Source organism: Chinchilla lanigera, unplaced genomic scaffold (assembly GCF_000276665.1).
Source record: "Chinchilla lanigera isolate Chin_1 unplaced genomic scaffold, ChiLan1.0 scaffold00077, whole genome shotgun sequence".
Taxonomy (NCBI): Eukaryota; Metazoa; Chordata; class Mammalia; order Rodentia; family Chinchillidae; genus Chinchilla; species Chinchilla lanigera.
In genome coordinates, this window is record NW_004955478.1 from 3525873 (window position 1) to 3540942 (window position 15070).

General features: G+C 32.8%; 1 protein-coding gene across 1 annotated transcript in view; it reads left to right on the forward strand.

The window, feature by feature from the left end:
- Positions 1 to 503: 503 nt before the first annotated feature.
- Abca5 (ATP-binding cassette, sub-family A (ABC1), member 5) overlaps positions 504 to 15070 on the forward strand; it is a gene marked incomplete at its 5' end in the record, with an annotated part of 60436 nt that continues 45869 nt past the window's right edge. Inside the window, 9 exon segments of the mRNA XM_013503232.1 lie at positions 504 to 620; positions 1600 to 1804; positions 4109 to 4270; positions 5107 to 5195; positions 7554 to 7783; positions 9283 to 9424; positions 10415 to 10603; positions 12184 to 12331; positions 12912 to 13080. Of these exon segments, the coding sequence (XP_013358686.1) occupies positions 519 to 620; positions 1600 to 1804; positions 4109 to 4270; positions 5107 to 5195; positions 7554 to 7783; positions 9283 to 9424; positions 10415 to 10603; positions 12184 to 12331; positions 12912 to 13080 (1436 nt within the window).

Genomic DNA, 15070 nt, shown 5'->3' on the forward strand with positions numbered 1-15070 from the left:
TTCAGTATGGGAGGTAACAAAGGAGAAAAAAGACTAAGCAAAGGTCGTGAGTACCCTTCTGGTTTTGTGATATTTATTGCAAGTTCTGGAGTTCTGGTGTTCTTCATCCTCTTAGTTTCAGCTATTTACTTTTTAAAAATCATTCATTCATTCATTCATTTGTGTGGTACTAGAATTAAACTGAGTCCAGGGCTTTCACACTGAGCTACACCCTTGGTCTTTTTTTATTTTGAGATAGGTTCTTGCTGAGACACTGAATTCCCCAGTCAGGGTTCAGACTCACAAACCTGCCTCAGTCTCCCAGAGTACTGGCCACACCCAGCTTATTACTTACTTTTCAGACTCCTCAAATTGCTGGTGCATGGATTTTGTCGAGGTAAGAGAGTCACCTTGAAGTATATGTAACTTCATCTAACTGGGACCAAAACACGTTTTTGGCACTGAAAGTGTGCTTTTATGTTGTGGTTCAAGGTTGGTTTCATTTATTTTTTCCTTGTTAATAGGGTGATCAAGAAAACATGGCCACTGCAATTAGGGAGGTGGGAATTTGGAGACAGACTCGAACATTGCTACTAAAGAATTACCTAGTTAAATGCAGGACTAAAAAAAGTAGCGTTCAGGTAAGTTCAGATACTCTTCATGTCTTGTTGCAGTTTAGCTTTCATGTGTTCTATTTGTAAATATCCACGATTTTGCTGGATGCATTCTTTTGTTATAATTTTATTTTCTCTGCTCTTTAAGTTGCTTGGAAAGTAGAAGCTTATTTTATTTGTTGTGTTAGCTACGGGACAATAACTTACTTCATGCTTCTAAATGTTAACACTTTGAATAATGATTATTAAATTTAGTTAATTTTCTAACAGCAGTACTTAATTTTGAACCTTAGGGATGAAATTCTTAGCATTCATAAAGTTTTTCACATAGAACTTCTATTTCATGGACTCTACAGTGATTTGCCCAAGAACAATTAAAACTACCATATGTGATAGATTTGCTCCCCAACGTACATTACTTTTATCTTTTTGCAAAAGGAAGAACTCTGGCTAACAAGATAATAGTACTTTCAAAGGATGGGTATATTGTTGTTTATCTCCTGAAACCAGTGTACAAGTGAATTGCAAGATGAAATAATAGTTCATTTATACTAAAGCTGACCATAGAATTTTAGTATAGTTTTAGTAGTATAAACTTAGATATTATTAAAGCATAATTTATAATTCAGAATGAAATAAGACTTTTTGTGCTGGTGCTTATAGGGATGTTTGATAAGTTACTTTAAATAAAATATGAATAAATTTATTTTGTCAGTGATATAAGATGTTTAAAGATTACCTTTCGTGTCACTTTAATTTATTATGTGACTTGACTTTTAAATTATTTCCATAAAATAATATAGAGGAAAAGTCATCTAATATGCCTATTGGGTTTGGTGAGACACTTAACAGTAATTCTTTTGGATAGAATTGCTTTTACTTTTTGTACATAAGAAAAATAGCTAATTTTTTCATATGTTTTCTTCGTGTTACATTATTTGCATATAAATCATGTTTTTTACTGCCATTGTCATACTTTGTAATCCTTTTGTTTCTTTTATTATAGGAAATTCTTTTTCCACTATTTTTTTTATTTTGGCTTATATTAATTAGCATGATGCATCCAAATAAGAAATACGAAGAAGTGCGTGATAGAGAACTTACTCCAATGGATAAATCTATTCTCTCTGACTTAGTACTTGGATATACTCCAGTGACTAATATTACAAGCAACATCATGCAGAGAGTATCTACTGATTACCTTTCTGATGGTATTGTGATCTTATATATTTATTGTATCTATAACATGTGGCCCCTTCAGTAATTGGTGGCTTGTTTTACTGAGTAACTAACATCCTTAACACCTAGATATATGTTTTCCAAGCCGTATATAGTTGTACAAAAATACTAAAATCATAATTGTATTGCCTTATGTTCCCTTGTGAAACCCTAATTTATATTCCTGGCAGTGCATGTATATTTTCATTGATTCTTGGACTATTTAGAAAACAGTTTATTTGTATCATATAAAACACTTGAAGGAATATTTCGTGTTGACTCTGACTTATAATAAAGAAGCTAGAAATGTATGATAAAGATTATAAAGCAGTGTCTTTTCAGATTGCTATGCCTATTTATGGAGGCATGTGGTATAAACGGAAGTACTTAACTTTGGAGACCATGACTGTGACTAAATACCTAGGTTTCTTTTCCACTTAGGTTTCTTTTCCATGTGTATTTCACATAAAGAAGTGAACTAGAAAGTAGCTAAAGCATTGAAGTTCCAGTGAGTTTTAAGAGGCTGTGAGAAAACCTAAAGGAAGAACCAGAGAAAATGATAGACATGCATGACTAAGAAATGAAATGCTGAATTGTAAAATCTAAGATTAACATGTTGTTTTACATCATTCAAGAGAGTTGTAATTAGCTTCTAGTATATATCATTATATTATTAGTGCGTCACTGAATGGATGATGTTAATTACATTAGCTTTTTAGCTTAATACTATTTAATATTTTTATCAAAGTTATATCTTGACATATGTTTGTTGATCTGTCATATTAAACATGAATAACATGGGTAGCCATAAAAATTGTGCATGAATCAGAAATGTTGAAAATGAAATTCATCAGTAATTGGTAGGAGAAAAGAGTATAAACCAAAAAATGCAAGTCAGTGTATATTAATTTAGCAAATTCATATCTCTATATTTATATTTTTAAAGTTTTATCTTTTTAATAATAGAACTACATACATACATGATAGCATACATGGTATACATACATACATGATAACATGACTGACAAGATGTTAAACTATCACCTTCATTTAGATCAGTCTTATAGTTCCATGTCTATATAAAGGTGTGGAAGATCATATTAATAAACATTTAGATAATACTTTGTAATTTACCAAGCATTCCCATATTTGTTGCCTTACTTGGTCCTTACCAGTTGAACTCAGTGTGATTAGCAAGAAACTGGATGAGAACATTAAAGTTTGGAGAGGTAAATCACTTACCGGTTCTCACACGGCTAATAAATTATGACGTTAGATACCAATTTGTATTCTTTTCATCTCACCACATACTGTGTAATGTTTTTAGTTTACTTCTAAATAAAACTGAAAAATTATTTAAAAAATTGTCTCACCTAATATTAAAGGGTAATTACAGTATTTTTGACATTTATCCTCTAAGAAAGTAATAAGCAATATTGGATTTAACTGGTAAATTTTATTCAAAGAAGAGTTACATCATAATTACTAAAACACATATTTTCTGAGAAAGATTAAGGAATTTTCTTCATAAAAACATATTTAAAAGTAAAATATCCATTTAACTCAGAGTTCATAATTTCATTTTTCAGTAGATGAATGAACTGTATTACTGATTTGAGAACCTCATTACTGCCTAAGATTTTAAATTTAAGAGTGTCTGAAAGTAAGCCTGCTGCTGGTAGTGGATTTTAAAGAATCGAGATGATAGTAAAATTGTTCGATATTAAACTTTAGGGCAGTTCATTGAGGTTCTGAGAAATAGTGATCTCTCGATGATTTTTCTTATTATGCTATGCTTTGTCACGTTCATAACATACGTTAGACTAATACGTGATTTAGTAATCAGGTGACAGTTTGGGGTCTGTATAGTTAAAGTATTTCATTTACTATTTAGCCGCATTTTCTTGAGAGGTTGTTTGGAGGTTCTCACAGGGGAGTGCGACTACACCTATACTCTTGACCAAGGAAATGGTCCCTCTATGTTTGGGTGGTTGTCCTCTTCGACTGAGCACTCTGCTTCAGGAGGGCACACATAGTTCTGTGAGGCCTCCTAGGCAGCCAGATAGCAGACCCAACCCTGGCAGTCAGTGGGGTGACAGATGTTGCAGCCAGATTACCCTCGCATCCCGGCTGTATTTTCTTAGAAAACTACTTTCTAAGACGTTAGGGAGTAAAACAAAGCTGCTTACAGTAAAACAAAAGTGCTTACAAAAATTTTATTGATCAAATATAATCATAAAGTTGCTACTGTGTTATGTAAACTGTTTTGTGATCTGACTATATTGTTATATTTATAGTCATAATTACTGAAGAATATGCAAGTGAAAAAGAAATGCTAGCATCCAGTGATTCTAAGTCCAGCAACTTTGTAGGTGTGGTTTTCAAAGACCTCATGTCCTATGAACTGCGTTTTTTTCCTGATAAGATTCCAGTGTCTTCTATTTATTTGGATTCAAGAGGTAAATAGTCCTAAATAATTACTGAAATCAATTAAATGTATATCTTGGCTTCTCCAAATTCATATGCAAAGTTTAAAGTAGTGTCTAAACGTATATGTGTGTGTATTATACAGTTATTTATATAACATCCATTTTAGTTTTAATATACTTATGGTTGTATCAATTGTAGTAAATAAAGCAGATTTGTATCTTGAATTGTATATCTTCCTACATCTATGGTTTTTGTTTCTTCATATAATTGTTTTCACTTACGCTGTTGTACAAATCTTTCAGACCTTGAGGGCTGCCAGTTTTACACTGGAAACATGGAAGTCAATCTTTACTTATGTAACTATGAAGAGATATTATCAACCATAGATATTATTGAGCCAATGTTAAAGTCACTATGCTATGCTAAATACTGAATTTGCGACTGGTTTTCTAAAAGCTTTTATGCAAAATTCTTCTGCTTAGTTTTTGTTGTTTTTGTGTTTTTTTTGTTTTTTTTTACTCTGGACTTGTCCTTGCGTCTGGAGGTTCTTTGAAACAGTCACCACAGCATGACTTACTTTAAAATAGCAGTGACTTGTTTTAAATAACTTTATAATTAAGTTCTCTTTTTACATTTTTATTCATTACTGCTTAGTATCCTAACAGGTAACTGCTATATTTCAATATTTCAAAGAAATCACTGGGAATCTTATAGATAGTACTTGTTTTTTGAAGGGAAGTAGCATGTTTTCTTTGGCCCTGTAGAAGGTGATTGACCTTTACTCTGGCGACCCTCCGTGTTATCTTTAGAAGAAAGCACTCGTCTGTTGTACAAAGTCTTCATGTCTCACGTTTTCTTCTCGTAGCCGACTGTTCCAAATCGTGTGAGGCTGCTCATTACTGGTCCTCAGGGTTCACCGTTTTACAGGCGTCCATAGATGCTGCCATTATACAGGTAAATACGAGAAAGAAGGAAAACGAGGCTGTATTTTAATGTAACTGCTTTTTCTTCAGCGCTACTGTGGATTGAACTCAGAGCTTTTGCATTGAATTACATCCTCAGCCCCCTTTATATTTTTATTTTAAAACAGAATCTCACTAAATTCCCCAGGCTGGGCTTGAACTTGATAACTTCCTACTTTAGCCTCCCAAGCAGTTGGATTTACATCCATGTGCTACTATGCCTGGTCATTATTTAATACTTTTTGTAGTCCACTGTTATGTGATAGTTTTACGTGCAGGATTCAAGCATAGTATATATCCATCTACCATATTTACTGACCCTAAATAATACTTATGAAAGACTTATACTTTTAGGCATTTCCCCTTGAATACAAATAACTTAGTTTAAAGAAAGTGATATGTTTATTATCTTTTTCACAATAGATGTTATATTTTTTATTTAACATGTATTTGTTTAATAAACATTTTAAAGTTTATGTTCTAATATTAACCCATTTAATGTTTAACAACCCAGTGGGATTGCTGCTATTATTATCTTATCATTTTAATATGAAATTGCAATATAGGGATAGTAAGTAACTTTTCAAAACTCAGTTTTACTAGTGGCAAAGTAGCAGTTCATATTATGGCTTTTTAAGTCCACTAAGTATGTGCTTTAATATACTTTGTGCTATACATTGTATCTGTGCTTAAATTAAATTCTAAAGACATGCTTAGACCTGATTTAATGTTCCACATTTTGCACAAATCTAGCCATGAAATTTCATTTATTTTTTAAAAAATCTTAACATTTTGTACATGGTTTAGATAGCAGTAAGGTGAAATTCTCTTAGAACTTGAAATGTTACAAGTAATCAATCATATCTCTTCTTTCCATGTTCCTTATAGATCTGTGAGTATTTTTTCTCTTTGCTTTTGCAGTTGAAATTGAGCACTAATTAACAGCTAATTAACAGCTGAAATTAATAAAATATTGTAATTTTAAAAATGCATGTCAGCTATCTTCTCTTTTAAAATAATGTCTGCCAAAAAATATAAACATCAGAGAAGAAAAACTTGTATAAATATTTTAATACTAAATTTATTGAGACAGCATGAGATTAATACAAGTTACCTTTGGCCTCTGTAATTACAAGAGGTGCTCAGAGTGGTGACCATTAGCTTGTAGACATTTTTAGTCCAGCAGACTGATGAAGTGTATGTATGCTTTATGTTCAAAGTGTATGAGTAGTGATAGTACTAGCTTCATGATCTGAACAGGAGACCTAGCTCAGTTGTAAGTATGTTATGTAGTAAAATGACTACAACAGTACTTCACTTGGCAGGGTTATAAGAACCAAATGAGATGGTATATGTAGAATTCTCATAGTCTCTTGCCACAAGGTATAGATGTATTAAAGAAATGTAATACTATACCAGTCCCATATTAACAAAATGGAAAGTGAAGATTGGAAATACAGCATGTATTACACAGTTATAATTGTAGCACTTGGGTTTTGGCCAAAGACTTTAGCCGTCCACATCCTGGGCCACACTGGGTGAATAGGCATGACAGATCTCAGTTTAGGAGTTCCCTTGAATGGTAGAAGCATCATATGTCATAATTTTATTACTCTGTCCATATATGCTGCAAGTGTAGAGTTTATTTATTTTTGTTTTTATGAGGCTGGCTGGCCTCAGACTCACCATATTCTTGTTTCAGCCTCTCAAGTGCTGCTTCAGCCTCCTAAGTGGTGAGATTACAAGTGTACACCACCACACTCAGTTCATGTGCAGATCTGATTGGATTTGATTTTAATTTTATTATGTTTCTTGGAGGCAGGACTTTGGTATGTAGTTCAGGCTGGCCTTGCACTCACTAGGTACTCCAGGCTGGCCTGGAATTTGTGGTGATCCTCTTGCCTCAGCCTCCTGAGTACTGGGATTACTGCCATTCTCTGCCACATCTAGTTTTCATGTGCAGATTTGAAAACATGAGGCGTGTCATTTAAGGGAAAGTTTTAAAAATAGTCACAGGAGCAATGACACTAGTAATTTCCAAGGTGTTCAGTTTTAAAGATACATGTTTTTATTAAGATGTATGTCATTGCTTATTTAATTGAAATTCCTGCGCTCACCTACTTCAGACTTTAAACTGTATGTATACTTGGAGAATGAATTAAAAGGAATACTCTACATTATACCAGGACTATTACAGTCACTCACTTTAAGTGTACAGCATTTGAGGCTTTTATTTGTATAAGGTTATTAAATAAATTTATTTGTATAAGGTTATTGAATAATTGTTACATTTTTATTAGGTGTGTTCAGAACTTAGCTTATTGAATGTATTTATATTTTCTAATTATAGTTGAAGACAAATATTTCTCTTTGGAAGGAGCTGGAGTCAACTAAAGCTGTTATTATGGGAGAAACTGCTGTTATAGAAATAGATACTTTTCCCCGAGGAGTGATTTTAATATACATGGTTATAGCATTTTCGCCTTTTGGATACTTTTTGGCCATTCATATTGTAGCAGAAAAAGAAAAAAAGTTAAAGGAATTTTTAAAGATAATGGGACTTCATGACACTGCCTTTTGGTATGTTATTAAAAGTTCTTATTTAGTATAATTCACAGGTGGATTAAGTGTCATACAGAGGTTCAAAATGATAATTTTTTAAGGTAGACCTGGAGACAAATGAGCAAGCTTTTGCAGTTGATTGGCATGATTTAACATGAAGAATGTGGAAAACGTAACTTGACAATGTATTTAAATTTTACTTCACACTTTGAAACCATGAGATACACTTCATGTATTTTGCTGTATATTTTATTATGCAGAAGAGATGAGATTGTGGGAAGGTAGAAATTACCTGTTTGGTTCTGTTCCAGTATCATAGCATATGTATAATACTAAAAATTTGGTTAAAATGAGTAAAGCCTATGTAAAAGTATTATGTGGACTTTCTTTCTCCCCTAGAAAACTAGTTATTTGCGTGAATTAAGAAGAAGATTATGTGAATTATTTATAGAGGAACAAATGAAAAAAGTTTCCACTAGTGAGCTTTATTGTATCTCCATTTTTATGCAATGATTATTTATAAAGGTGTACATATTTATAAATAATTTCAAGTGTATTTCCCATACTCTTACCACTATGTAATAAGAAACTTCATTGCAAGCTCATCTGAGGGGAAGGTTAATACTGTGTGTGTAAGTTGCTATTATGTAGTCTGTCTTACCAAATTTATTCCACTTAGATTAATGTAAGAATTAATTATAATTTTATAACTAATGATTTTACATAATGCGGTTATTGTATATAACATTTTCTTTGTTCACTTGTCTTTTATGTTATTGCAGAAGTGATTGGTTTTTAAGGTACTTCGGGTCTTTAAAAGTGTTTTGTGTGGAAACGGTGACTTGAAACAGATCAGTTTCTCAGGTGCCTCAGTTTGCACCTGTAAAAGGCGGATTCAGTTCCCTTAATATAAGTGCTTTTTAGTCCTAATTCAGTGTTTTTGTTTTTGATATACATTAACTCATAATCTGCTAACTGGAAACAATAAAAATAAAATGCAATCAAATTCCGTAACAATTCTGTTGAGCTCTGATTTGAAGAGAAATTTCGAGTAAAAATGGTGACCCCACTGTTGATCTTGTTGATCTCACATTGTGTAAATGTAGTAATTATGCCATTGATTGATAAACAGCTTTTATTGTTTATAATAATAAAAGATATCCGAGGTTTAATTATGATACACTCCATAAAGAAAATCACTTACCTCACTAATTCTTCTAAGAAAATCAGTGGTGTTGTAGACTATTGAATATTTGAGACTGTTAGATTTAAATCAATTGTGAATTGCTAGTTTTAAACCTTTTGTCTCTTTGAAACCAACCATTTTATCTTTATATCAGATTATACTTTTATCTATAACTTAACCAATACTGTATGTTACTTATGAGTATTAATTCGCAGTACGTGAATATGCATGGAAATAATGTGTAAAAGAAATTTGAGCTTTTTTTAGAATGATTTTTGAACTATTAAAGCCCATGCATTTGACCATACATGTATTTGCTGTTTCATTTTAGGCTTTCCTGGGTTCTTCTGTATGCAAGTTTGATTTTTCTTATGTCCCTTCTTATGGCAGTCATTGCAACAGCTTCTTCATTATTCCCCAAAAGTAGCAGTTTTGTGATATTTTTACTTTTTTTCCTATATGGATTATCATCTGTGAGTATTTTAACTTGAAATAAGAATAAAGAAATGTCAGAATATTCAAGAACCTAACAAAATCTTTTTCTTTGATTGAGTTACACGCAGTTTTCCATGAAAGCTATATTGTTACTAAGTTACTGATAAATTACTTAATAATGAATGATGTTACATCTTTGTACGTCCGTATTTTTAAAAATTTAAAAATAGTCAAAGTTTAAATTTATCTTGTTTTTATATATTATACAGTATTTCAAGTGTGGGTGAGTCTCTTTATTGTTATATAAACATGTTTGTAATGAAAATTATTCAGTGCTTGACATTTTCCCTATCTTCATAAAATCTTGACTGTTCAAAGTTAGCTTACGCAATAGATTATTATTTTTAAAAATGTTTTTGTAAGTATTGGCCTTTAGTAGTCTTGATACTTACATGGCATATTGGCTGGCTGTGGTGACCAGCCTTTGTTGTAAGTGGTTCCAGCTTCCATTCTGATTCGTTTATGCACGCATCTGTGCCAGTTATTCAGTGTTTTGACTGTCACCTCAGCTGTTTAAAATGATGTTACAAATACTGTAACTCATACTTCCGTTTGTATTTGCCTAATTTTACATCATATTAACAATCAAGGTTAAAAGATAGGTGCTGTATTTAAAAGCTTGTTGATGTATTGTTTTGTTCACGTATTTTACACATCTAAGTGCAGAAACATGAGGCTCTGTGGTTTCTGTAGTATAAGTGTGATCACATTGGCCTATGATACAGATAAAACGCAGTCTTTAATACTTGTCAGTTCAAATTTTTAAAATGTGTATTGCTATTTGTCTGCAAATATTTCATCATGTCATTTAGAAATTATATCTTACCGTGTCGGTTAGAACTTATAATTGTATTTTAATAATTGTCTTTGCCAATGACAACAGCATATTTTTTCACAAACAGAAGTTAATTTCTTTTCATGCCAGTGTATATAAACAGTGCATTAATCTTAACATTTCTATGTTTTAGGTGTTTTTTGCTTTAATGCTGACACCTCTTTTTAAAAAATCAAAACATGTGGGAATAGTTGAATTTTTTGTCACCGTGGCTTTTGGATTTGTTGGCCTTTTGATAGTCCTCATGGAAAGTTTTCCCAAATCACTAGTGTGGCTTTTAAGTCCTTTTTGTCAGTGTACTTTTTTGATTGGTATTGCACAGGTAGGTAATATGTTAATTTTGCATTCATCAAATTTTTTTCTCTTAAGTTCTGTGCTGCGTCTTAGACTACCATGAGTATGACTTTTGATTTGTTTAAAAAATTAAATTTTATTATGAGAAAGAAAAGATGTTTGCATACTAGAGTACATTTAATGTCTACTTTTATTTATATTTCTCTAATTTTAAGTTTTCAGAGACTAGCCTGAGTTACGTTGTCAGTTAAATGTTTTAAGTTCTTCAAAAAATACTTCTTGTTGTAGTATTTTTCAAGTAGTCTGTTTTGGTGTAATGACTCAGTTTGTTTGAAGTGGTTAGTTTCAGTGCCAAGTAGTCTAGATTGCTCTGTTGCTACCACTTATAAATTTAAGAAGAAACAAAAGTGTGCATGGAGTAGAACAAATTTGTCATGAATGCAGTAGTGAAATAAATAGACCTCGTAGATTTTATTGGTCTACACTTCATGGAATTGTCCTTTACCTGAGTAATATTTAGATTTATAAATTTGATTTTATTTCCCTTACAGGTATAGTCAGGTTTTAAGTGAAAGAAATGGTACGAACAGCTGCTTTATATACTAGAACATATATTTGTTTAAGGTACAAAGAAAAAAATGTAATTTCTTAATACTGTATAAGAGAATAGTAATGTTAATTGACTAGAATATTCTGGTTTGTGAGACTAAATTAAGATAGATACTATAGATACTAAGTTAAGTTTTAATTATGCCAAGAGTAGTGGCACACGACTGTGATCTCAACACTTGGGAGACTGAGCACGAGGAGTGTAAGTTCCAGGCCAGTCTAGTTACATAACACGTTCAAAACTAGACTGCACTATAAAGTATAGCAAGTCCATATTTCAAAACAAAACAAACAACAAGGATAAAAATTTCAATTTGTTGAAACCTCGGAGCTATTACTACTCATTTTGAGAGTCCACTGTATCCTCCTTTTCTTAAGAAGATAGAATTACAGTTTCATACCTGTGTTTCTGTTCTGAGTGGCAGGGCCTTTCAATATCACTTAATTCATCTCTAATTTCACAGAAAACAGGACTGAAATTGAGAGTATAAATTTTATTAACATAACGGCAAGGAAAGACCTGAATGAGGCTTCAACCTTGAGTAGTCTTTTTCTGTTTCTCCTTGTCACATATGTCTATGAAGAGCACTTTAATAACTGCATTTGTTTACTGCAGTTCCTTTTCATTGTTCAGATACTGACACGGTTTTATCCTCTCATGTTTATTTGCCTTCCATTTAGACAGTGATCTTTCTGTTTGCTTTAGTGACTATTAACATCACACTGTACTTTTATTCCATTTGATCCTCATTGCATTAGGACTAAATGCCCCAAGAGCTAATGTAGCAAATTTTAAAATTTTAGCATTAAAAACATGACTGAAATGAATTTTCGTGATAAATTTTTATTTGGTGACATCTTATTTTTCTGATAAATTGCTGTTAATTTATTTAGCCTGTTGACAGGCCCATTTTATTTATATAAGATATAATAAATAACACAAAAACTTTTGCTTTCTTAGCATTATTATATAATAAAACTGATGTTCCTATTTTTCAGGTCATGTATTTAGAAGATTTCAATGAAGGGGCTTTGTTTTCTAACTTGACTGGAGGTCCATATCCTCTAATTATTACTATTGTGATGCTGACATTGAATAGTATATTCTATGTCCTTCTGGCTATCTATCTCGATCAGGTCATTCCAGGTACATCATTGGTTACTGGATTTTATTTTAAAGATGTTTAGTTATTTTGCCCCACATACAGTCAAATATAGAGTTAAATTTTTTATTCTCTAGTGTATCTTAAGTTATATTGATTGTTAAAACTTTTAATTTGATTTTGAATAAATATATTTGATACCTTGGGTTTTCAACAGGTGAACCTAGGGAGACTGTGTAGAGAGAGTAGTTTATTTCTGAACTGCATATCCCTAGCTGAACTTAACTCCTTCCCTATTTAAATCTTTTTTAAAGTCTTTATTGTTTTCCCCGCTTAGGTAAAATAAGGTTACTATGAAGATTGCTGTGAAGTAATCTCCTAGATTACTTCCTCTTTATCTTCTTTCATGCATGTAAACCAACTCTCAGCAGTAATACTGAATACCTACCAGTTCCTTCCTTTTCCCCAGGAGTTCTTCATTACCTTTGTGTACATTCTAGTCCTGTCTTTAACTCATTTTGCTTTTAAAATCAAATAAATTAACAATTCATTTCCTGTCCTTATGATTAAAAATTCTTTCCAGAAATAACTTGTCTAACTCAGTGTTTAATTTTTATTTTTCAGGGGAATTTGGCTTACGGAGATCATCTTTATATTTTCTAAAACCATCATATTGGTCAAAAAGCAAAAGAAATTATAAAGAGTTATCAGAGGGCAATGTTAATGGGAATATTAGTTTTAGTGAAATTATTGAGCCTATTTCTTCAGAATTTATAGGCAAAGAAGCCATAAGGTATGATTTGATCTTTGGCAATTTCGATATAAAAACTGTGACGGAAACTACCACATTTAAATTCTATGTTTTTGAGGTTTTTTTGTTTCGCTTTTTGGTACCAGGAATCAAACTCAGGACCTTGCACTTGCCAGGCCAGCGCTTATACCGCTAAGCTCTATCCCCGGCCGAATTCTGTGTTTTTGATATGTTCGTAAATATGGTATCTTAGATTTGATAATTACAATTTTAAAATATAGTGATAGTGTAGGCTACTTTTCTTTAAAATTCTCATTTTCTTAGTAACCATTCTCATTTTCTTATATGTATATTCAGAACAAGGTTGCTGTAGATTTAAAATATTACATATCAATGGACAGTTATAAGAGTAATAAAATCTAGTGGTTATACAATTAAGTTGTTTATAGCATTTCTAATTGTGTAGACAGAACATTCTACAATTTGATTCATGCTACATTGTCATATATAACATACTAGATTGTGTTTTAGTTTCTTAGATTTTTAGTATTCTGTGACAAATTAGAATAATACTTTAATTTTTAAGAATTGAAAGAATTCATTGCTTTTTGTTGCTGTATTAGTTGATTCCAAATTTAATAAAAATAAGGAGAAGGAAAAGAAACAACAAATTGAAAAAAAGTGAAATAGAATGTTTTTAATTTAAGAAAAAGTGTATAAAAAGAAGGGAAAGTCAAATACTTAAAATGTGGGGCAGGGGATTTAGCTCAGCGGCAAAAGCGCCTGCCTGGCAAGCACAAGGTCGTGAGTTCGGTTCCCGGTACTGGAGAAAAACCAAAAAAAAAAAAAAAAGTTAAACCATTTCTTCTTCAGAGACTAGTGGTTTCTCCGCACTTTCTCAGGCCTGGGGTATAAAGAGCTCCGCCCCCCACCTCATCCCAGATAAAGAGACAGAATGTGCATATTCTGGCCCCAGAAGACCCAGATTCCAGTTTTCTTTCCAGAAGAAAGGGGAAAATAATTGAAAATGGCTGGAAATGATAGACAGCCTGCATTATCTCTCTGTGCTTTCCTCCCCTCTCTTCCTTACCATAAAGACCCTTACACACCTATACTCAAGGAGGTGGTGATTTGAGGCAAATGGGCCCCTGCATTTCCTCACAGTTAGCTTAGAATAAATTATTTTTCCTATTTTACCAAAATAAATAGCCTCCTTCCTTCTGGTCAGCACTAAACAACCAAACCTGGCGTGTGAACTTAGTGACCAGTAACGGTAAGACAAAGTTACTAATTGGATATGAGTGATGGTACCGATCAAGCCTTGCCTTTAAAAGAAATTGATCTGCATTTTTCTTCTTCCTTTTTCCATTCTGGTCTCTGACATGCAGCTGTGATGGCAAGTGGTAGAACCCCACCATAGGCCCAGTGATTAAAAAAAAAAAACATAACTCAAGGATGGGTTGAGCAGTTCATCCCTATACCTTCATTGTAGGCTGTTACAGGAAAAAAGAAAATAAAAAATGTCTTTTCCTAAGCCATAGTTTTGTTAGAATTTTTCACTTGAAGTAGTTTTTATTATATCTCCACAAAGGATAAAATATTGGACAAAAACACATAGCTTTTGAGTAAGATGTAAAGAAAAAGTTTGCAGCCAAAGTTGTGGAATTCCACTGCTCAAACTCTAGTGAGCCTCTCTTCTGTGCGGATGTGACGTCCCTCCCATGCGTGGGAGTAATAAAGAGGCTGGGAAACAGCCCATCTTATACGACATCTCCCGGAAGACAACATGCGTTTTCCCTTTGCCCCTAGGAGAGAGAACTGCATGTTCTGAGTCCCATCAGGTGAGTGAAGACTCCTGGAAGACAGTGCAGCGCAGATCAGTGGCAAAGTGTGGCCTCTCCAGGACCTAAAGCTGAGAGGCCTGGAAGACAACACCTTGGTGAAGAGAAGGAAAGAGGTGAATCTCTGGGAATTGGGAGGAAGTGATGGGAAGACCGGAAACTGTGGAAAGGCTAGCAAGACAGAGGACAGC